Raw genomic sequence first — 24320 nt, forward strand, 5'->3', positions numbered from 1 at the left:
AATATTTGAAAAATAAAAGGGCTAGGAAAAATAAACCAGCAAGAAATTTACTAAAAAGTCTGATTGAAAATTTGTTTAAATACAAAATAAGCATATTACCACAGAGATAAATTACAACAGTTACAGATTAAAATAGAAATATTTATCTATATCTGAATAATTGATTTCATTATAGAATAAATCTTTTCTTATATTATTTTGTTGCATTTAATGACACACTAAAATATGTTTTTAGCTACTTTTGGGCCCAGTCATTTTTTTGAGTCATTTATTTATTTCTGTATATATTCTTAATTATGGCAGATCTGGTCCTCCACAGCTTTGCCACCAGGTATGACAACAGATAACTTAAAATTACCAACAGTCTGCTGTAAGAAAATGTGGTAATATGACCTCCAAAAAGAATAACTATCAAACGTAGATTGTTCAGAGTGATTTTGACTTGATCAGTGGTCCAAATCTATCATGTTTTAGAAGGATCAAGCAGCCCAATAGGGATAACAATCACAAGTTGATGGGAGTGATATAGTAACTTCAGAAAATAATAAACACATGCACACACACACATACATATTTATATATATAACATTTATTTGTATGATTATTTATATCCAAAATATATCAAGAAGCGTAACTACACAGAGACATAAACTGATATGCCCCGGGTATATGGGTGCGAAATTGTTTATTCGCTGGTACGAATGAGGTAGGGACTAAATGGCAATGGTGGTACGAATGGGTGATGTGATAAACTGACCCAAAACCCAAAGTGAGTATGGATGAAAATATATGTAGACCAGATAAGGGGTGAAAGAAAGAAAGAAAGAAAGAAACAAAGAAAGAAAGAAAGAAAGAAAGAAAGAATTTATTGGAATATGAGAATTTGTCAGTCAGCCAGAGATTGCTTTGTCCTGCCTGACTGAGCATGAACCTCTACATCTCACAGTGCGTGTGTGAGCTTACATGCGTGTCTTCACATTAATGACTGTAATGTGAAGGTAAGGCACCGTGTCAGTTGGGTTTGTGTGTGCGTGTAAGTACGGGACATTATCTGAATGTGGCTATGTTTGCTGAGGCGTAGTGCCTCCACTGAAGGGTGAAGTGGTCCATCAGCTCTTTCTCAGAGGAGATGGAGACAGCGCCATCAGCCAGTGGTGCAAAACTCAAGCTCGTCTGACAACACAGAAAAGATGGAGCAGTGGGATAATTTACACATGCATGCAGCCTACACTGTAGATATCACCTTTTGTCTAATTTCCATGCACACTTGATCCAGTCTGCTGATTTTTACAGAATGGGTCAGGCATTCAGACAGCTGTGTTTCTGTTGTTTTACTTCATGCTGCATTAACTAGGTTGGTTGGGTTTGTTCTGATACCATTGTGTTGCTGCAGAGAATGCAGATTATGTAATTATGTCCTCAGCTGGTAAAAAATGCAGAAACAATGTTTCCTGATCTAACCTTATTAAGTTTTTCAATCCATATACAAATGAGCTAAAGAAGAAGTCTATGATACTGTTACAACTAGAGATGGGTCAAGAAATCAGTTGGTGACAGCTGGTAAAATCCGTGACCGTTTTTTAGCATAATCAGTAGTAGAACAGTTGGAAACTAAATACCCAACATTCTACTGATCATGTTTAGAACAATCCCACATCCTGCAGGTGAAGAGTCTGGATAGAAGATGTGTGAAAAACTGATGTTATTAATGTGTCATTGCTGCAATGTGAGTCTTGGTTACATCTCTAGCAGTGTTGCACATGTGAGGGTTATTTTTTAAGTTGTCAAAACAATGAGTGGCAGCCTGATTTATATCAACTGTATTTTCTATAACATACCAGGACACATGCATGTGCTTCATTCAGGCTGTGAAAGAGTGAAAGAGAGCAAGACAAGGCAGATAACAGGAATGCATTAGGAAGTAACAGTAAAGTTTCTACGTTGTATCCTGTTGAGGTTTTTAACTCTTTCTATTTTGGATAATGCTGGATTTGGAAATGCTGTCAGCCTTTTGGCTTCACAGTTAATGCTAGGCTCCATATTCTCTAACAAATATACATGGAGACAGCAGTTTTAGTGATCTTCACTGTGCTAATCGCTAATATAAGATGCTAAAGACAATTGTGACAATCATGTCAACTCGGGTAATCATTAGGCCCGAGTTAGGCTCGAGCAATAAGGCTGCAAGGGCCTATTATAATCGTAGGATTTCTGCGTCTTTGCGGTTGAATTTGGGGACTTTGCCAAGCCCCTAGATGCACACGATTTTACCCAAAGTTGTCCCCCGTTGTACATTTTTGTTCCTTAATGTCGTCGTAAGTGGGTGTGGCCAAACCACTTAGCCACGCCTCCAAACGTGAGATAGGATGAACCATAAGTTGTAGAGATCTGAAATTTCACACTGGTAGAGCTCCTCAAACCAAGAAAAAAAGTCTATTGGGGGTACGCCCTAAAATGCACAGGGAGTCGGCCATTTTTGGATCAAAGGCTAATTTGTGGCCCTTGCCTTGCCGTTGCAGCGTGCTGTGTGGTGGGGGAGCGCGGTGTGGCGGGGTTGCTTAGACCAGGGTTGTGTGTGGAGCTTGCGCTGTGTGGGTGTGGGTTCATCGGCTTCTCGGTTATGGAGTTCACCTGTGGGGCTGTGCCCCTGTGAGGGAGGGGATTCGTGGCATTTGGGTTCTGGGGCATGTGTTCGATATCGGTGTCCTTGTTGGGGGTGGCCCTGTGGGGAGGTTCATGTTGTGGTTCACTGGGGGTGGGAGACTCATGGGGTTGGGATCGGAGCTCATTGGGGGGTCGGGACTGCTCCGTCCTGGGGTGGCTCCGGTTGGCGGACTGGTTTGAGCCATGTGGACCCCTCTTTTGTACATAGCCCCCTCTCCGGAGGTGGATGGGGGTTGTTGGGGACTGGCTTCAGGGCGGGGGCCGGGCTGGGGTCACCCGGGTCTGGGCGGTGCCGGCGCTCTCTGCCTGTCTCTGCTCCAGGAGGGAAGGGGACCACCTCCTGGGTCCGGGGGCTGATTGCCCCTAGGGAGTACCGGCGCCTGGACCTGGCAGTATAGAGTATGCATGGGGAGTGTGAGTGAGTGTATGATGTCCATTGTTGTTTGTCTTTACGTTGGGTGCAAGTGATTTTATGTGTATGCATGAGGGTTGGAGTGGATGATTGTGACTGTGTGCCTGTTTTTTTTTGTTTTTTGTTTTTTTGTGACAGGTTGGATCTTGGACTGCTCCCTCTCCTGGATCAGCTTAGGTCCCCCCCCCCTTGTTATGGGGGGCCTATTTCCTTCATTAGCTGTGATGCTCCGCTTGTGAAAGTAAATCTGTTGGGCAATTTCTTGGCACTCAGACAACAATTCTGAGCCCTACTCTGCCGGACAGGAAACGGTAAAAAAAAAGAAAAATCACTCAGTATAGTCTTAAGGCATTGGGGATCAAAAGTTATCAAAGGCTTTTTGATACATGAAAGCTTGTGGGCGTGGCCACGCCTCAAAATATGATTTCTTGCCATAAAAGGCAAAATTGATATAGCTCCTACACGGAAAGTCACAGAGACCTGAAACCTTCTGAGATTGATCTGCCTCTGGCAATGAACAGTATTCACTGATCAGATGCTGACATCATCAAAGCCCCGCCCCCTGAGAACAGGAAGTGTTATGTTTTCCTGTTGATGCTCCATATTTGGTGTCCTTCACCTAATCAATGTGAAACTCTCTCAAGTAACAGATAACATGATGGTCTAAGACAGTCTCCAGTACTGACTGGTTTGGCTGGAAGGTGTAATTGTGGCAGCTTGGTGAATTCTGATGTCACGCCACAGCCATACGTTTGGCTATAAATCACACAAGCATGGTCCTATTCACTCCAAAATAAATATGCTTGATCTTTGTCAGCCCCCAAAAAGCTCTATTGGATTACATTGGAATTTGGATCAACAGCGCCCCCTAGGACATTTCAAGTGCTCTATCTCCCTCATACATCATCGAATTCACTTCAAATGTAGTATAAATCATCACTGATCAATGCTGAACATGTTGGCACAGTCAACTGATGACATCATTTTAGCTCCACCCACTAATTAACAAGTGAGTGCAGCTTCCATCTGGAAGGTACAATCTACTCAAAACTGAGTATGGTTGACAATTGTCCGCCCCCAAACAGCTCTATTGGATTACATTGAAATTTGGATCAATGGTGTCCCCTAGCACACTTTAAGTGATTTATCTCCCTCGTACATCATCAGATCCACTTCACATGTAGTATACATCATCACTGATCAATGCTGAACATGTCGATTGATGACTTCATTTTAGCCCTGCCCAATAATAAACAAGTGAGTGCAGCTCTATTTGGAAGGTCGGATTTCCCCCAAATTTTGAATGCTTCTTGCCAGACCACAACTCTGCAGGACCGAATATCATATGACATGTCGCTCAGTGCCAGGTTGTGGCGATGTGTGGAATCGAGCGTCGGCCATGTCGGTAGCATACGGGTGGCGATGCCAGCTCGCGGGGTCGCTGCACAGGCCGAGTTGCGCTGTGCTGCGAGGGCCTACAATGTTACTTGCAACTTTAATTTTATTATTGTTGCTGTCTTCCAGGGTCCGCTCTCACACAGTGTGACACCACCTCTGCTCCAAAAAAAAAATTTATGACGGATCATGGTGGGAAGGTTAAAAATACAGGCTAGAAAAAATGGACGAATGAAGTTCTTCTTAAAGTATAATTCTTAAAATTACATTAGAATTGGCTAAAAATGGCTGACATGGTGACAAAAAAATCAAGGAGATTCATTACATTTTATTTCATAACAATTTCAACCTTTCCTTCTTTTTTTAACAAACTGTTTTAGCATTGTGATTCCAGTGATTAACCTGGGCTGCTGCTAAAGCCAGTCCTTAACTGGTTCTATAATATAACTAGCTTTGTTTTGAGTGTTTTAAACATGTTTCTTACAACATTTTTAATTGGTTGTGCCCATTTCCATCTGATGGCTTGGCTCAAAGCAAGAAAGAACCAGTTCATTGGTGTGAGAAAACACAAGAACTTGTGCAGGTACCAGTACCAGTTTAGCACTGTAACCTGTTCGGTGGAAAACTGCCTCAAGCGTCAGTTTGTCATAGTAGCTGCACTGTAGTTTAACTTATTATTGCAGTGTACAACAGAATGTCTTTTGTAAAGGTGAACTAGTTTTATAAAATGTTTATTCACTGTTACTTTAGGTCATACCGAGCTGCAATTATAATGAGAGCTGAAAGCCTCTGAGAGACCCTACACTCAATTTTCATCTGACTGTTCATATGCTCATTTCCTTCTATTTTTCTTTCCATCCTCCCCTCTTGTGTTTGTGCTTCATAGAAAGATTTAATCTACCCAGCTGACTCCTTAATTAACCTTTCTGCTGCTCCTGGCAGTCGCTGGCATTCTCTTATTCTCTATCAGCTCTGCTTTTCTCACACTCTGTAATAGCCATCTGCTTCCTACACGCAGGAAAAAATCAGGTTCTGGAGAACTGCAGGGTTGTAAAACTTGGCTGCTGTTGTATCAAACTTTAGGAATCATTAAACAAAGTCAAAGTAGGCAGATCAGTTCTTGCACTTCATTTGCACAGCCTCTAGGAACAAAGAATGTAGGGATTTTTCTTATTTTATAATGCACAGATTTCTGCAGCTTTAACCTCAGTGAGAGTAAGAATGTTGTGCTTTCTCATTTTAAACTGAACAAAAAGTTATTCTAATGTTATATAGTTTGAGATTTGTCAGGCAGATGTTTCCATTACATATCAGAGCTATGTCAACTGATCTCACTGAGTGTGAAGATGAAAGCAGTCATGCTCACACTTTTTAAATATGTCTGACCCTCAGAGATGGAAAAGGATTTATAGGTTTTCTTATATTTTTTTCTTTCTCCTCCAGGGTGAATCTGACTGTACCTTGGTCCTCATGATTTCCTTGATAGCAGAATCGAACTCAAGGGAGTTGTTGTAGTCTACTGTCATGACGTGGGGTCTGCCTATGTACTGCTCTGCGTATGGGTGCTGGGAGAATACCTTTAGGAAATACAGACAACACCATCCAATAAACATTTTAATTTACCTTATTTTTAAGTTCTTTAAAATTGTGAATGTTGTTAATAATTATCAAGGAAAGCTATGAAAAATGCTCTTTGTAAATGCTTATGTTAGCGTGAAAAACTAAGTTCTCACACCTAATTCACAAATACATATGTCGCAGCACCTATTCAGAATCACAATCAGAATCAGAATCAGCTTTATTGCCAAGTTCGTACATACAAACAAGGAATTTGCCTCCGGTACACTTTGCTCTTTTGTTCTGTTTTAACAAACCAATAGGCTTTCGCCTATTCGAAAGCATCTGATTAAAAATAAAAGTATTTTACATCTTGGCCCTAAAAAGTCCTAGTTTCTGTTGGATGGAAGAGTCAAACGTAATGATGTTACCTGTCGAGATGTGGGTTTTCCTCTGAAAAACTCATGATTCAGTGAACTGTGGGGTGGATGGAACTTCGGCTGCAGGAAAATGCAACCATTGGCTATTGCTTCAAGAGGGGCAGGGCCTTCATATGGAAACCCAAATCCAATGAAGAGCTGAAGAATAAAATTATTATGTCAATATGCAGCACTTTTTAAGGTAGTCAGAATAATGGGATGAGCACATCACAGAGGCTGTTTTTGATATGTACTTTCTGGCTAGTCATAAAGCACATTATCGCAGAGCAACATGTGCAGAACAAAAAAAATTACTGTGGTCTGCGAAGGTGCTGCTAACTCCTTGAACCTTTTTGAATATTTTAAATGTCAGAACTACAAACTTTAATGTATTTTATTGGGATTTTATGTGACTGACCAACATACAGTAGTGCATAACTGTGAAAATGAATCCATGGTTGAAACAGTTTTTAAAAAATAAAAAAACTTAAAAGTGTGCCATGCATTTTTATTCATCCTCCTTAGTAAAATGCAGCGCAACGAAGTGGCTTCCGACATCACCTTAATTGTGCAGTACAGTGTGTAGTTTCTGTATAGCATCATGATCAAGGAATACAGCAGACAGTTCAGGGATAGAGTCATGGACAAGTTTAAAGTAGGGTTGGGTTACAAAACAATATGCCAAGCTTTGAACCTCACTAAACATCTAAACAATTGAAGGCTTATGGCCCAAATGCAAACCTACCAACACATAGGATTGCACCTGACTTAAATGGCAAGGAGATAATTAATCCAAGAGGTAAACACGGGGCCCATTTACAACTTAGGTCAGATAATTTGTCAACTAGACAACCTTTAGTCTTCGGTGCCATGAATATGGCCTTTTTAAAAGAGTGGCGGGAAAAAGAGATATTGCTGAAGAATAGTCTTTAGCAGTCCCCTTTACATTTTGCCAAAAGCCATATGGATGACTCAACAAACATTTAAAAGAAGATGCCGTGGTCAGATGAGATCAAAATAAAACTTTTCACCAACATGCTGAACAACAGGTGGGGCGGAAAACACTACACATCACCCTGAATACATCTTCCACACAGTAAAACATGGTGGTAGCAGCATCATGCTGTAGAGATGCCTATTGTCAGCAAGGATAGAGACACCTGTCAGATAAAATGAAAAGCTAGATATAGCTAAATATAGGGCTGTCTGAAAAGAAAACCGCAATAAGGCCACAAAAGAACAGGACAGAGGTTCACCTTTACACTAGAAAGCTACAATGTACTATATTAGGATGTTAAGATGGCCTGAAGTCCAGACCTAAATTCAAATGATTATCTGTAGCAAGACTTGAAACTTGGTGCTCACAGACACTCTGCATCATATCCCAAAATAGATGAATCTGTAATTGCAGCAAAAGGTCGTTCGACAAATTGAAATAAGTTTCCTTTCACCTCATAATTATGTGCAACTTCATTATGGTCTTGATAAAATACATAAAAGTCTGAGGTTGTAATATGAAAAAACTCAATTCTATGAATTCTTTTGTAAGGTTCTGTATCTGTCTGCACATCAAATGAGGTCTTTATTGCTGATTTGCATGTCCAGTCAGTGATGAGAGGGCAGAGTGCAAGCTCTGTAAGAAAACATGCAGTGTACATTGCAGCTGGCTAATGATGGTGGAGATAGGGAAAGCAGAATGGGGGCTTGCTGAGGGCCCAAGAACAACAACTGCATCTATATCTAAGATTTGTGAGTAAAGACAAAAATAGTGGATGAAAGAAACGAAGTGATAAGAATTAGACAGATAATTAATTAATGGAAGTCATAGCCTCCCCAGCTGCTTGCCTTGGCCTTACGGAGAAGCTGCTGCAGCTCTTGTTGTGGCAGCAGCCCGTGGTTCTTCACAAAGGCTGGGACCTCCGGCGGTCTCTGGGTCTCATAGTACACTGTACCATGGACCTCCATGTACTTGTGAAGGATCTCCAGGAAGCTCTCTTTGCCCTGCTGGAAAAAGAGCAGAAAAAGAAAGATTGGTGATACCAAGGATGACAGACAAAGGTAGGAGGCTGTATGAAAAAGAAACATCTCTGAGGAGAACTTGATTAAAGAGTTTGAGAGGAAGTAAACGGTGCTGAGTTTGTTTTCTTTTATCTTTGTGTGAGCCGTCTCAGTGTGTCAGCTTCTCCTTCCTGTACATGTCTGTTTCTTTTCACATCTAATACTATATTCACTTTCTGATACATCTTAAAAAAAGACATCGCTGAGATGTGGAAACAATTTTAGTGCACATTTTCTGATCCAGCAAAATCCAACAGAGAGGGAAAAAACATGGTTCTCCTCCTCTGAGTTGGAAATAACAAAAAATGCAGAGCAGTCATTGTTTGGTAAACAACAGAAGAATAGGCCAGAGGGGTTATTCAGATCATTGTGGGGTATATGTGTTTGAAGGAGAATCATAGAGGAATGCTATGGTGGTTAAACATTGGCCTGCTAAATTCCTACAACCCCAGTTGTAGGAACTCAATGGAAATAAATCCAAGAGAATACAGAGAGGCCTAAAGGAAAATGACGATGGTGAGGTAAATCCCTGTATACTGTGGGATGCAGCAAAAGCCATCCTTAGGGGGGAGATTTTCTCCAGAGCTGCTAGATTAAAAAGTTAAAAGTCCAAACTTTATTAACTTTACATAATAAATTAGGAGATCTAGAACAGGAATACAGTGTACAGCAGCTGAATTACTAGCCACAACAAGCAGAAAACACCATTTACTGGCTTTGAGACCCTGTTACAAAGAAACTTATTAACAAATTGACAGGCTCACAAAAAGCTTTTGAAACATATTACAAACAATTATAGTCCCAATCTGGCCAAGGTAATACGCATACAACTGTTGAATGTTTAAACACCTTTAACCTTACTGTACTAGGCAGGAAAGCCTAGACTGGTCTTAAGAAATACGAAAAAAAAAATGTTGATAAAGCCATTTGTAATCTAAAGCCTAGTAAGTCACCTTGTACCAACAGGTTCCCTCTGGAGTGGTAAAAACTAATAATATAATCTATGTTACCTTTTACATTTGCTAGCTTTAATTCTGCCTTAAGAGAAGGATTTATCCCATATAGGCTCATTAGTGTCCTAAATACGGAGTGTACATTGAATGCCTTAATTTTGACATCAAGGAAGGAGGCTGTAATACCTTTTATTAATAGACAAGGACCCAACTCATTCATGAACAGATTTGGGTTTGATAATGATTCTATACGTTCAGTCCGGGCTTTCTATTCTTCACTAACAGCAAGAATAAATATGCCAGCTTATTTTTACCCATTACGTTGCAGCATAGCTGCAGACAGAGCTGCCCAGCCAGTCCTCGCCTTTTCAGTTTTTTTTATAGAACCTCCGGCCCAAGCAATATGGCAAGAAGCAAGACTGAAAGGAGTGAGTTTGTGAGAATTATGCAAATGATGACAACGTATGGGAGATACTCAGGTGATGTCCTTAACATATTTTAGCTGTAAGAGTAATTGGCCTAATTCAGCTTGAATATGAATTCCTCAGTCATTAGGTACTTGCATAAAGATTTATCACAGCTGTTTGCAGCAAATTATAACAATATTACTAAGAAAAATGCATGAGAATTTTGATTGGTGGACTTCAGCAGCAGAATTAAATCAGTTAAATGAAAATCCTTCCTAAATTACTATACCTATTCTCTTCACCTTCTATAGAAATTCCACAGAAACACTTTAAAGAATGGAACAAGAATATTTCATGTTTTATCTGAGATAAAACGAAAAACTTTAAGGTCCATATGTTATCCTGATATTCATGGATGCGTATAACTTAGGGACTGGCAATGGTCTAGTAAGTAAGCTGTACCGTAGCAGTGTATCAATGAAAACGAGCTCTACAAACTGTGTTAAAAAGCAATGGGAAAAATAGCTGAACACTGATATACTAAATATTGTCACGGTGAGGTTTTGGAGTGGACCGAAGCGCAGACAAGAGCTTGGAAGCAGCATTTCAAAAAGCAGTCTCTCAGCTTTAATCAAAAAAAGTCAAAACGTAACAAAAACACTGCAGGTACTGAACAGGGTCGAGATCCAAACACGTACATTACAGACACTGCAGGAACATGGAGACTCAAGGCAGGGACGAGGATAAAGCGTCGAGTTGTAATGCAAGGAACCCACAAACACATAATGAAACAAACCAACTAATATGCAGAGAGAAAACAAAGGCAGGTAATCAAAGAAACTAAGGACAGGTGACGCAAGGAGGCAGGAAGGCAGAGGGAACAGGTGAACCTAATACAAGTAATTAACAAGACACCGAGCAGATCTAAAACAAAACTATAAACAAAGATAAAAATAAAGCATAAGAATCAGGGATAAACATGAACTGAACATAAGAAACACCAAACCTAAGAACGAACAAGGAACCCATAAAGCAAACCAGATTACAGAGTAATGAAACCTAACACCACACAGACTGAACAGACAGGAAGGGAAGCAGAGAACACAAGGACTAGGATGTAAACAAACAAAATGTAAACAATAAGTAAACACAACCTAACCAGAGGGGCTGGAGAAATATGATAATTAGTAAACAAAAAAAAACACAAAGTCCAAAATGTCACATCCTGACAGATATACTGATATACAGAAGAATAATGTCTCCATACTTCTTCCACAAGCTCTAACACCTGGAGTGAGTTAGAAAAACCAGATTATCACTCCCAAACAGAAATCAAAATAAACGGGGGCTCGACTGGGCTGCTGGAGGGAATGTGAAGAACTCATGGCTGATCACGCTGACATTGTTTTGGTCTTTCACACTGCTCTTTTGGAAAGATGTTGCTGCAAATATTTCACACACTCTTTGTATCTCTATTAGTTCAAGCTTTCTATATCTGCATCTGGGGTATATTCTAGAAAATATGGGTAAATATGACGCCTACTTTCTGAAAGTCATGTTGGCAGCAGGTAAGGCCATTACAAAATGTTGGCTTCAAAAGCACCGCCCGACAACTGGGCTTCACACATCTTCACATATTAAAGCAAATGACTTCATCTATCTAAAAATGATCTGGAAGAAAGACGATGAAAATAAATAGCGTCCTTATCTTGCCAGTATAACGAACCATAAACAGTTCTTAATTGCTATATATGAGTGCAAAGATATAATTCACTAAGTGCCATCGTAACAGCAATTTCCTCCTGTTCTGTTGGTTATCTATTCAGTTTCATTCTTGTTTTGGTATAGAAGTGGAAAATGTGAAATTAAATAAAAAGTAAAAAAAAGAAACTGTTCATGCAGGAGTCCAAGCTCATTTCCTTTGTATGTCTCAGTAAACAGGGAATATCAGACACCTCCCTTACACGCCTTCTTTTATAAAGACATATATAGTACCATGATTTCCTGTTTTTCACTTATCACACTTAAATATTTATAAAACAAATGTTAACATCCTACAAAAATAACCTGAGTAAAGACAAACATTTGTTTTGAAATGATGATTTCATTTATTAAGGAAACAGCCTGAACATTTTAAGTAATTTACTTGTAAACCTAATACCTGGTTGTGATGCCCTGCCATCACAACTGCCATCAAGCAACGTCTTAGATATCACTTTAGAGGGGTTTTTGGCCCACTCTTCTCTGTAGTTTTGTTTTATTTCAGTCACATTAGAGAGGGTTTGAGAATAAACTACACGTTTAACACGTCCTAGTATCTGAATCAGAATTAGTACAGACTTAACATTTTTGAGTCATTCACAGGTGACTTGTGCTTTGGATCATTATTTTGCTACAAAACGTGTTACTAAAAAGGAAGAAAAAGGCCTGCTTTAAATTTGCCCTAAAAGATCTTGATAATCTCGAAAATATTCTGTGGACGGGTGAGATAAAAAGTAGAACATTTTAGAATTATGTATCCCATAATATAAAATATTATATTATAAAAAAGCACAATACCTACTGGCAACCATGGTGGTGGGCAGGTGATGATTTGGGGAGAATGTCCCACTATCTCTTTGAGACCTTAAGCTCAAGACTACATAGGTTATGCAGCAGATCAAGGATCCAGACCACACCAGCAAGCCCACTTCTGAATGGCTCAAAAATTCTAAGCAGATCTAAACCCAATTAAAAAGCAGTGGTCGAAAGGCTGCTCATGCACAAAATGCCTCCACCGTGGTCAAATTAAAACAATTATGCAACGAAGAGAGGACAAAAACATTTGTGCACATATGTAAAAGACTCATCGCCAGTTCTTGCCTGGCCTGTGTGGTAAAACCAGTTATTATGTTTTGGGAACAATTACTTTTTCATATGGGGCCAGGCTGGTTTGACTTGTCATTAATGAATGAAAAAATAATTTGAAACTTGTTTATTTTGTCTGACATAAAAAATTATTTGATAATGTGAAACATATAATGTGATGAAAAATCAAAAACAAAAGAAATATAGGAGGAAATATCTCGTCAAAGTACTGTACGACAGAGCAATTAAAAACATTCTCTTAATGGACTGATTGATAATCCAAATATCCGACTTTGGTTGCAAACCAAAAAGGCAAACAGAAAAAAGGTGAAAGAAGGAGTTCTATTGTAAATTATATCAAAAATAAATACAATATACGTAAGAACACAGAACAGATGAAAATGAAGATAATGACTTAATATGCAAACTTACATGGAAAGCCAACAATTTAAAAATCAATCTGATTATTTATGTTGGTGCAATTCAACATTCATTTTCAAGCTGTGAACTATAAACATGAATATTTTGGTATTTAACTTTGTGACATGAGCATGAGAACTAGTTCTGACTATGTGTAAACGTGTTCTACACTGACTGCTGGTATATTTTTTATGTGTTCAATGAATGGTTGAACTATATGGAAGACAGCTCATTATATTAACTGCTAAGGCACATCGTTTATTTTTATCCAGAAGAGCAGATAAGTTTCAAGAATTGCTTCTGGTAAAATAATTTATCCAATGGGTTGTACTGGAATTCTAATTTCCCCTCGGGGATCAATAAAGTATCTTTGAATTGAATTGAATCAGTTAACAGAAAATTAGTTTAACTTTAACGTGTGAAGAAGTCATTATTTAGTTCTGTGCAGCTTGTTTTTTTTTTTTTACTAACCTTGTGTCTCTTTTACAAAGTGGTTACACTGGGGCCTGTGCGGTTGTAAAGTGCAAGAAAACATTACCTGTCCTTACAGAAAGTGCAGAAAAATGACAGAAGAATTACTTCAATGTCGGTTTAAATGAGTTTTAGCTTTTACTGAACTTGCTTTTCATGCTACATTTCACATCCACCTCTGCGTTTCAAATGAAATGATTTAATGCCTGGTGAATTTATTTTAAACTGAAGGCCTGTAATGACTGACTCAAGAAAATGCAGTAAATCTTGGTGAGATCAATGTTTTTTAGACGACTTACAGATAGCATTGTCTGAGTTTAAAGCCACATAACTTACTCTCAACATTGTCCAATCAGGGAGGATCTAATTAATAAAGGATGAACTGGTGGGTCAAGAAGAAGTTCATGGATTTGTTGGCACCTGTAATAAAGAAAATACACCTCAACATAAATTTATCTTTTTACTGAAGCAGCTTATTCTCTCACCGAATAATTTAGTACAATTCAACATTTAATTGGAATACTTTCATTCAATGGGAGAAATTGTTTTTTAAAACCAAATCACCAGTGGCCCGATTACTGGTACACAAGATAAGAACTGTATTTTGTTTATACTTTATTTTTTTAAGTGGATCTGAGTTTCTAGGAACTTCTAATAAGCATTCCAGGACTTTCTGTGTCCCTCGGGTATAAATATGGTGTGGCACAGAAACACATTTCCTTAAGAAAATATGATGAACAAGAACGTATATTTACGTTGCCAGCACACACAGAGAGGAGAATGGTCACTGTTAGAGCACTGCAGCAAAAAGAAAGATCATGAGTCTGGACAGTCTAGAGAGCTTGGGTAAAGGGGAATTGTCAAAAATCCCTCTCTCTGTATATTCCCAATGTCTGAAATATTACAGAAGATGACCCTGGAGCTCAAGTTATCCAGGAAAAGCTGGTTCTAAAATGTATTGTAGTATCAACAATTGTACCACTGGTGTTTGTGTTAAAAACAATTATTTCTTAACATGGGAGTTTTTCCTCATTACAAAACGTTCTCAAATCAAAGATAAATCTACTTTAAAGCATTTTACACGTCTCTACCAGGGGTGCCAAGAAATGTACTAATGTCTGTAACTGTGATAGGACTCAAAGGCCCTGTTCACACTGCAGGCAACTGTGGCCCAAATCAGATTTTTCAAAGTCACATTTGAGCCACATTCATATGTGGTCCTGAATGTGACTCTAGTGGGAACGACCTAGGTGCATTAAATGTGACTTTGACGCCAATTTCCATTGCATTCGTCACAACTTTGCGCCGCCCAGCAAGAAAACAGTAGCTGTTAGCAAAACAGACAGGAGGCTAGAATAGAACTGCACAGTGGAGAGACAGCGAGATGTTAGAGCTTGTTAATAAACAGAGATAAAACTTTATTCAAGTCTAATTGAAAGGCTCATAGGAACCGTCTGGATTTGGGACGTAGTTTGTATTGTAAAATTCGTATACAACCGTTCAAACAGAGGACTTTAAAATGCCATCGAGGCTAGCAAGAATGTGATGCTCTGCCCCTGTTGCAGTTCGATACATTTGATTGCATCAAGTCTTCTGCCTGTAGAGTTGAGAGGAGAGGCGCTGATATACATGACTGAAAGTTGCCCTCGACATGATAAAGTTCTGAATAAACTCGGTCTCTGCAAAGTTGTTAACATGCCTGCCCCACCATTGCTGGCTGTGTCTCCACATCCAGACATTTTGTTGTGCTGAATTGGCAGTCAGATCTCCCTAAAACGGAACAATAAAGAGTTTCACTCTCCTTTTATTCATATATTTCCCACACAGCACCCGCTGACAATAAATGGCTTCTGCTGTGCTTGACGACGCTCTTATTGTTCTTATGCACATGCGGGTCAGTTTGGAGCCGCAACATTTCCAAAGTAATGTGGACCACACAAAAAAATCAGATTTCTGAAAAAATCGGATTTTAACATTAAGACCTGCAGTGTGAACATAGCCAAAGTAGTTTCTTACTTTAAAACCTATATGAAATAAAATATATTGTTTTATTTTAACATTTTGTAGCATTAGTAGACTTTACTCATTAGAAGGTTGACATGAAGAAAGATAGAGGGAGAAGAGGTAGACATATAGTAAATGGCCTGGGGTGGGCAACTGAACCTGTGACAGCTGAGGACTATAGCCTCCATATATGGTGCACTTGTTCTACCACTGAGTCACGTGGCACCTCTATGCCAAAGGGTTTGATAAAGTAGGACTTTGTAAGCAGTATTTTCACATTATCGTATTGGGTTTTTACACAGGGTTTGGGATCTGATATTTTATCCTTCTCTGCTCATCACCAACTGTGCAAACATGCTTGGCTATTTATCCATAGAATAAATCCATTATGTTCTATTACTGAACATCTGAAGGGCAAACTTTATAAGCCACCATTAAATGCAAGGTCTGCAACAACAACAACTGGCATCAATCAGTTAACAACCAAAACGTAACCATGTAAACGGAGTGTAACCCCGACAATTATATTGATCTGCCTGCCGGTGTTAAGCTGCTTACTATATCCTTCTGCTGTGTGGTACCCCCCCACAGGGAAGTAACAGGAGGGTGCAGCGATCAATAGTTTCCTCTGTGAGGATTTTCCTTGCCAATTAGGAGATTTGCTCAAGCGCTAAGTGCTGCAGACAACAATGGACATGCTGGGAAACAAAGGCATGTGAGGGTGCAGATTTCATAACTTAATTCAACTTCCCTCTCACTCTATGTGTGTGCATGTGAGTCAATGGAAGTATGAATCAAAGAAGAGACCCATACTGAGTAAGTCCTGGAGTTTGTCCCTCATGTTCTAAAATTACTTGTTATGGAGATTCAGGAAAAGGACTTAGACCTGAGGATTTCTGGTAGCAGGGCATGTTAGATGAATAGAAAGATGGAGGCTTGATGCTTGACAGACCACCATGCCTTCACAAAGCAACACATACACACCGACGAGAGTCATCTCATCTCAAGGCAATTTATAAAAGCCAATTAACCTTGCATGCATGTTTTTGGGACAGTGCGAGCAGAAAACCTATGCATGCACAAGGAGAAGTAGCAGATTAAACCTTAAGATTATTTTGGTCCAAGGCAAAAATGCTGGCCCCACTTCCATTGTGTACTCTAGAAAAGGTACCTTTCATAGTTTCTAAAAATGTATGTGTACTGTAACTTCAATCTGAAAAGACTCACAAAGAGAGGGTTGGCAATTAGAAAAGTTTTAATGATGTGAAATTACGTTATTATATCTTTGGCACTCGGACCTGGGAGGAAGACATGAATGCTGTGAATGATATGAGCTAAGATAAACATTTGTAAGGCTTAGATTTAGAGATGTCTTCCCCCTGATCCGACACTGGTGGTGGATTGGCGGCCAGGGAGCGAGGAAGCCAGAATAGATGTGGAGGTGGGGTGGAGGAAGATGGTGGAGGTGGGGTGGAGGAGGGATGAGCTCAGCTGACAAGCGAGGAGGAACACGGCCGGAGGTCCTTTAAAAACAAGGCCTCGGAAGGTGATTGGATGATGAATCAGACGGACAGGATGCTGATTGGAAGGCCGGGAGACGCACGGGGAAGTCATTGGACGGTGGAGACGGCGAGGGTGAGTCTTTCATTATGAGTTTTCATTTGAACTCCATTTATCCTAACTCAATATAATGATAATGAACAACAAACACATTTCATCAGTCTTGATTCTTTCTGTCAGTTAGACAATAAAAAGATTATAATTATTATAAAATCAGAGTATTGCTGTGACTGAATATCCAATTAATATGACATGTAACTTGCTGCTCAGCATTCACATTGCATACTCAATATGCAACAATATTTTCAGCAGTAGAAAAGAAGTGTGGGACAGAGAGGAGGTAAATGATGTCAGACCCAGAGGATCAGCTGATGAATATATGTATAGCTATGGAGTTTGACTGACCAAACCAGGGTTGTCCAAAGCATGGCCGGGGCCCCATTTGTGGGTCCCAACCGCAACTCACATATATTACAAATTTGCTCCCCACCACAGGTGGTTGATGGAGATGTAGAGTAGTCAGTCAGTCATTTTCTATACCACTTCTTCCATAGTGGGTCATGGGGAAGCTGGTGCCTATCTCCAGCAGTCTATGGGTGGGAGGCAAGGTACACCCTGGACAGGTCACCAGTCCATCACAGGGCAACACATAAACAACCATGCACACATTCATCCACACATCTAAGGGCAATTTAGAGAGACCAATTAACCTAACAGGCATGTCTTTGGACTGTGGGAGGAAGCTGGAGAACATGCAAACTCCATGCAGAAAGACCCCCAGCCAGGAGTTGAACCCAAGACCTTCTTGCTGCAGGGCAACAGTGCTACCACTGTGCCACTATGCAGCCACTGTGCAGCCCATGCAGATGTGGACTATTTATTTTCAATTAGGGCAAAATTATTACCAAAAGCTGAAATGTCCTTACAATGGAAAATGTGAGCTACGACACCAAGCATTCATCTGGTAATTAAGATGATTTTTGCTTTCTTTTTATGTTTAATAGTTAGTAGAACCACATCTATTTGGTGCACCCAAATTTGTCTTTAACTGCTTTGTTAAACATGGCTAAAAATGGCAAGCATTTTTAAAGATATTGGCCCAAATCCCATTTTGTTTGCTGGAAATAAAGTATGTTTTTATTCTATTTTTTTTTTCAATTCAGTCCAGCAGAATTTGCAAACGAGATGCCTTTTAGTTTGCATTCTTTTCCTACAAAAAAACCTGACTACTTTATTTTTCACGATATAACAATCACAATTTGTGATTTTAGTTTTTTTTTTAAATATATGTTTTTGGCCCCCAAGTACTTTTGGCTTTTGACTACTTTGGCCATTGTGACAAAAAGACACCTCAGGACTAAACACTCTGCTTCTCCCAATTTAAGTATATAAATATTTTCAACAAATATTTTCTTTTTGACTTCAATGTATTTTATTGGGATGTTATGTGATAATTCAACACGAAGTAGTGCCTGATCATGAAGTAGAATCAAAATCAAACCTGGTTTTCAATGGTTTTTTTTATAAAAAAATCTTAAAAGTCTTTGTGTTCAAGATGGGGAACCTCCGTCCCAGTCTCTAGTCTCTAACAGGTTTTCTTCCAAGACTGCCCTGTATTTGGCTCCATTTATCTTCCCATCAAGTCTGACCACCTTCTCTGTCCCTGCTGAAGAGAAGCACCCCCAGAGCATGATGCTGCGACCACTGTATGTGACAGTGGGGATGGTGTGTTCAGAGTGATGTGAAGTGTTAGTTCTCTGCCACACATAACGTTTTACATTTTGGCCAAAAGGTTCAATTTTGGTCTCCTCTGACTAAAGCACCTTCTTCCACATGTTTGCTGTGTCCCCAGCATGGCTTCTGGCAAACAGGACTTCTCATGGTTTCTTTTAACAATGGCTTTCTTCTTGCCACTCGTTCATTAAGACCACATTTGTGCAGTGCACAACTAATAGTTGTCCTGCAGACAGATTCCCCCACCTGAGCTGTGGATCTCTGCAGCTCCTCCAGAGTCACCATGGGTCTCTTGGCTGCATCTCTGATCAGTGCTCTCCTTGTTCGGCTTGTAAGTTTAGGTGGACAACCTTGTCTTGGTAGGTTTATAGTTGTGCCATATTCTTTCCATTTCTGGATGATGGATTGAACAGAGCTCCATGAGATGTTCAAAGCTTGGGAAACGTTTTTATAGCCTAAGCCTGTTTTACACTTCTCCACAACTTTATCCCTGACCTGTCTGGTGTGTTCCATGGACTTCATCATGCTGCTTGCTCCCCGATATTCTCTTAACCAACCTTTGAGGACGTCACAGAGCAGCTGTGTTTGTACTGAGATTAGATCACATACAGGTGGAGTCTATTTCGTCATTAGCAATCATCAGGCAACTTCTGAAGGCAATTGGTTGCACTCAGAGTAAAGGTGGCTGAATTCTTCATCGCACTTTTCAGTTTTTAGTTGTAAAAAATTTTTTAAATCATGAATAATTTTCTTTCCAGTTCACAATTTTATACCACTTACAGTTGGTCTTACACATAAAATTCCAATAAAACATATTTATGGTTGTGGTAGTAATGTGACAATATGTTGAAAGGTTCGAGGGGTAGGAATACATTTACATGCCACTGTATTACCAGAGCTTTTAAAATACGTAGTATTTATTGTTTTTAATATTTAGGATATTGCCTTGTTAAATTTCAAATAACTGAGATATTCACCTTATCTACACAATTCAAATGTGATTAAAACAGGAATGAAAAGAATAAAGAAAAATAAATTCTGGTTTCCGCATAAAGTGTACACATTAACACATGCATGCTGTTAAACAATTAATCGTGGGGCAAAAACAGGAAAATGTTGCACACAAACAACCTGCCTGACCTCAAAGAGCACTCAACATCTTAAAAGACATGACTTATGGTTTCTGTTATGATCTTCTTCTGGCTCATCGTCAGCACTGAGTCGATCTCTGCTGCTCTCCTGCACTCTGCTATTGCGGTTTATAATTAAATTTTATGTTGACGGATTTTTATATTACAGTTGATGTCATCACTGACATCGATGAAGAGCCCTATTTTGTATCTAAAGTGGGGTTTCATTTCTTATAGCATTTTGCATATTGGTCAAAACGTTTAATTTTTGTTTCAAGTGACCAGAGCTCCATCTTACACATATTTGCTGTGTCCCCTTTATGGTTTTGTTATCACTGTTGTTTAACAAGTTTCTGTTTTCAACTCTTCCATGAAGGCAAGATTTGTGGAGTGGAAAAATAATAGTTGTCCTGTCAACGGATACTCCCCCCTGAGGTGTGGATCTCTGCAGCTCCTCCAGAGTTACCATGGGCATCTTGCCTGTTTCTTTAAATAATGCATTTCATTCCATGCCAGTTGGTTTAAGGAGACTAATTACTAACTACGGGACTTCTGAAATCAACAGCCAATCAGACTAGAGGGGGCTGAATGCAAACGCACATCATATTTTTTAGATTTATATTTGTAAGAAACTTGAAAGCAATGTATAATTTAGCTATCAATTCACAATTACGGGCTACATAGTGTAGGTAGATTATATAAAATCTCAATACATGAAATGGTTTACGATCATAATTTGACAGAATGTAAAAGGTTTAAAACACTGTATATGGTTTAGAAATACGAGGAAAGAAAAAACATAAGCTTACCTGAAGCTAATCAGCATCCAATCAGGTTTAACGGTCCATAGCCAAAGATAGAAAGAACAGAAGAAAATTAATTCAGAAAGAATTGCAGCTAAAAAAACAACTTTACAATGGATGAAGGTAAAAATAACTAAACAAATGCTTTTATTCAAAACACTTACAGATGAAAGCACTGTACCTTATGATCCCTTTATAACCAGCTATGGTGGAATCATAAAGGGCTGACAGACAGAAGACAGTAAACAACATCTTCATAATTATTTTAAGAACGGAGGCACAACTGTGCTCCATTTTCTTAATATGGATGAATAAGCAGACAGCTTCCGAGAGGAAAATTGCTTGTAAATTAAAGATGCACACTTGTACATATAAAAGTCCCATGAAGCTGATCCATAATGACACAAACAGTGGGATGTGCAGTGTTGTCAAGGCTTTCTTGTCGTAATGCCGCAGGATGCAAGTTGCGGTACAGTGTAGTAGTATTGATTAAATGTATTATCTAGGAAAATATGGTCTTTCCATAAACATTATATTCTCATTTATTATGTAGTACGGCTGGGGGCATTAAATATTATATTGCATAAGTCCAAAAAACGATTTAAAGTCCAACTACTTTAGTGAATTTCGGCATGGGATTGTATCACAATTTAGGAGCCATGATTGGAAAAGCCCGATCTCCTCTAAGCCTTAACTTAGCTTTAGGGACAATCAATCATAGCAGATGATGACTTGAACTCAGTGACAGAGGAGGACCATAAGGTTGAAGTAGGTTAGAGAGATACATGGGTGCAAAGCCATTTAGGCAAGTCAAACCGATGAAATTTGTTCAAACCTACAAAATCTGATTAGAAGCCGGGCCGCCGCATTTTGGAACAACTGGAGCCGTGAAAGGGAGACCTGACTGACCCCAACATAAAGTGCATTTATAGTAATTAAGTCGAGTTTGAATGAATCCTCAGATTCATAACAAACTGCTTAAGATACTGCTCAAGAGAGCCAAAATCTCAGGAGGAGAACTAGCAGTAGAGCTGGGGCTGAACACAATAACTTCAGTCTTATCATCATTAATACTTAAACAATTTTAAGCCATCTAAGCCTTAATGTCAAGGAGACATTTCAACAAAGCATATTTACTATTAAGTTTAAAAGCCAAATACATTTGGCAATCATCAGCATAACAATTAAAATACAGCATTTCCAGAATAGACCTCAAAGGAAGCAAGTACAATAGAAACAGAAGTGGGCCAAGAATCAAGCCCTTCAGATCCCCACAAGCAAGAGCTGCTGAAGTGGATAAAAAAATTCCAACATTAACACAAAATGTCTGTCACTCAAGTAAGAGCAGAACCGCGTTAAATCTGCTGCTGTACTCCCAACCCAGTGTTCTAACTCTGATATAAGGATACTGTGATCAACCATATCAAAAGCTGCCGGAAGGTCCAGGAGTACAAGGATCACAAACTGAGCAGTGTCATTGGCCAAACAAATATAACTACATTATATTATAACTACTATTATAACTACAGCTGCTTCAGTGCTGTTCAAATGTTTAAAATCAGACTGAAAGAATTAACAAATTCTGTTCTCATCCTAAATGGTATGAAAAATGAATTGTTTTAGATTTTAGAAGCAAACCTGCTATTTATAATAGCAAGAACAGAGGGTCCAATAGAGGCTAAAACATTAAAAACCAACCTCAAAAAATAAAGGACAAATAGGCTCAAAACTAATCGGAGACAGCTAAGCAAGGAACAAAGACAGAGGGGTCACCTATAGAGTGAGGAATCGATGACCTGGTCAGTTCAACCTTTTCGACAAAATACCGGACAAAATCATTACAAGTATCCAGAGATGCCTCCATGCGGGCCGACTGAGGAGCATTTAAAATAGTTATTGGTGTTAAAAAGAACACGAGGATTGTCACAACTTCAAGCAAAGATTTGGGAGAATTATTTGTTTGTTGATTTAACAGAGATTTGATCAAATTTCACATTTTTAACATAATAAAAGAAACCTGTAGTTTATCCTTTTTTCTATTTGTGCTCAGCTTTTATGTACAGGTACCTGGCTGCTTGGGTGGTCTCTTGCAAGGCAGAGGTGTAAGTTTAGGGTACCTGGTTTTTAATGGGGCCACTAGGTCCAGGGTCTTAACACATAACTCCAGTGTTACGGCCCCTTGTGGTTGGGTTAGGCATTTGCCTTTCATGTGCAACATTGATTGCTGATGTGGGACACCTGAGGACCTGGTGTTTTCTGACTTGTCAGCTAACTTGTGTCTGCTCTCCTCTACAGGTACACTACCGGTCAAACATTTTAGAACGCCTTTCTCACTTAATGGGTTTCTTTATTTTAATGACTATTTAAATTGTAGATTTTCACCAGAAACAACAAACCTGTGAATGAACACACATGGAATTTTGTAGTAAACAAAAAGTGTGAAATAACTACACATTTTTATATTTTAGATTATTACAAAATAGCCACCCTTTGCTCTGATCACTGCTTTGCTCTCTTGGCATTCTCTCCATGAGCTTCATGAGGAGGTAACCTAAAATGGTTTTACAAAGAGTCTTGAAGGAACTTCCCAGAAGTACATTGAGAGACTGCCAAAGGTTACTATTTCAGTCATTACAGCAAAGGGCTGCTACTTTAAGGATTCTAAAATATAACGTCTATAAAGTTATTTAAAAATTTTTTGTTCGCTACATAATTCCATGTGTTCATTCACTGTTTTGATGTCTTCATTGAGAACCGACGTACGATGTAAATAGTCATAAACATAAAGAAAACCATTACATGAGAAAGGCATTCTAAAACTATTGACCAGTAGTGTATGCTGCCACTTTTTGCTTTCTAGATTATTTTGGTTGCTCATTACAACATATCCACATAAATCCTCCACTCATGCTCAGTTTAATAGAACACTGATTAAACTGACTTTCACACTTCATATTAACAACTTTTGATTTTAAACCTTAATTTTGTAGAATAAATTTATATTTGAGAACTGTCATACATGGCGTGTTTCCCTTTTTGTTGTGGTGGGCTTTGAGCAGGGTCGTAACATCCTGAAACAGAGAGCAACTTGTGTGTAGTAAAACACAAAGAGGATTCAGAGTCTGTAACAGTGTTATTGGTAAAGCTAGAATAAACACCATTGTGTAAAGACCTAAAGAAAATTGATAGAAACCAATGGGTAAAAACTCTTTGTAGGTAAATACTGAATTATTTTTTTGGTGACTTTACTTACTAACCAAATCATCTTAAAATAGGACACACTAAAATAAACATTTGTGTTGGGTTGACTACGCATTAAATCAACAGCTCAACAAAACACAATCAGTAATGTCTCTTCTCTTAATAAAGGTCCGAAAATATTTGGTTTATTGTTTGGAAAAATGTGACCATCAAACTGAATATTTAAATATTTTAGCATTCAGTGCACCACAGACTTGGAGATATATACTGGTCCTTCTCAAAATA

At 38.9% G+C, this 24320-nt stretch overlaps 1 protein-coding gene across 4 annotated transcripts in view; it reads right to left on the reverse strand.

Annotated features, from left to right (window-relative positions):
- The window catches only part of LOC124869096 (alpha-1,6-mannosylglycoprotein 6-beta-N-acetylglucosaminyltransferase B-like), a 259990-nt gene that overhangs the window by 13992 nt on the left and 221678 nt on the right, over nucleotides 1–24320 (reverse strand). For 3 of the 4 annotated variants that reach the window (XR_007038482.1, XM_047366831.1, XM_047366828.1), the window contains 4 exons: nucleotides 20841–20846; nucleotides 8293–8451; nucleotides 6460–6606; nucleotides 5932–6048 (listed from right to left, as the gene is read on the reverse strand). Coding sequence is in view for 3 of the 4 variants with exons in the window: in XM_047366831.1 (XP_047222787.1) it covers nucleotides 5932–6048; nucleotides 6460–6606; nucleotides 8293–8451; nucleotides 20841–20846 (429 nt within the window). In the remaining variant the exon portion in view is untranslated. Of the gene's footprint in view, nucleotides 1–5931; nucleotides 6049–6459; nucleotides 6607–8292; nucleotides 8452–11141; nucleotides 11145–20840; nucleotides 20847–24320 lie in introns of all 4 variants that reach the window. The other variant, XM_047366829.1, reaches the window with a different exon arrangement.

Source organism: Girardinichthys multiradiatus, chromosome 5, assembly GCF_021462225.1.
Source record: "Girardinichthys multiradiatus isolate DD_20200921_A chromosome 5, DD_fGirMul_XY1, whole genome shotgun sequence".
In the NCBI taxonomy this organism is placed as follows: Eukaryota; Metazoa; Chordata; class Actinopteri; order Cyprinodontiformes; family Goodeidae; genus Girardinichthys; species Girardinichthys multiradiatus.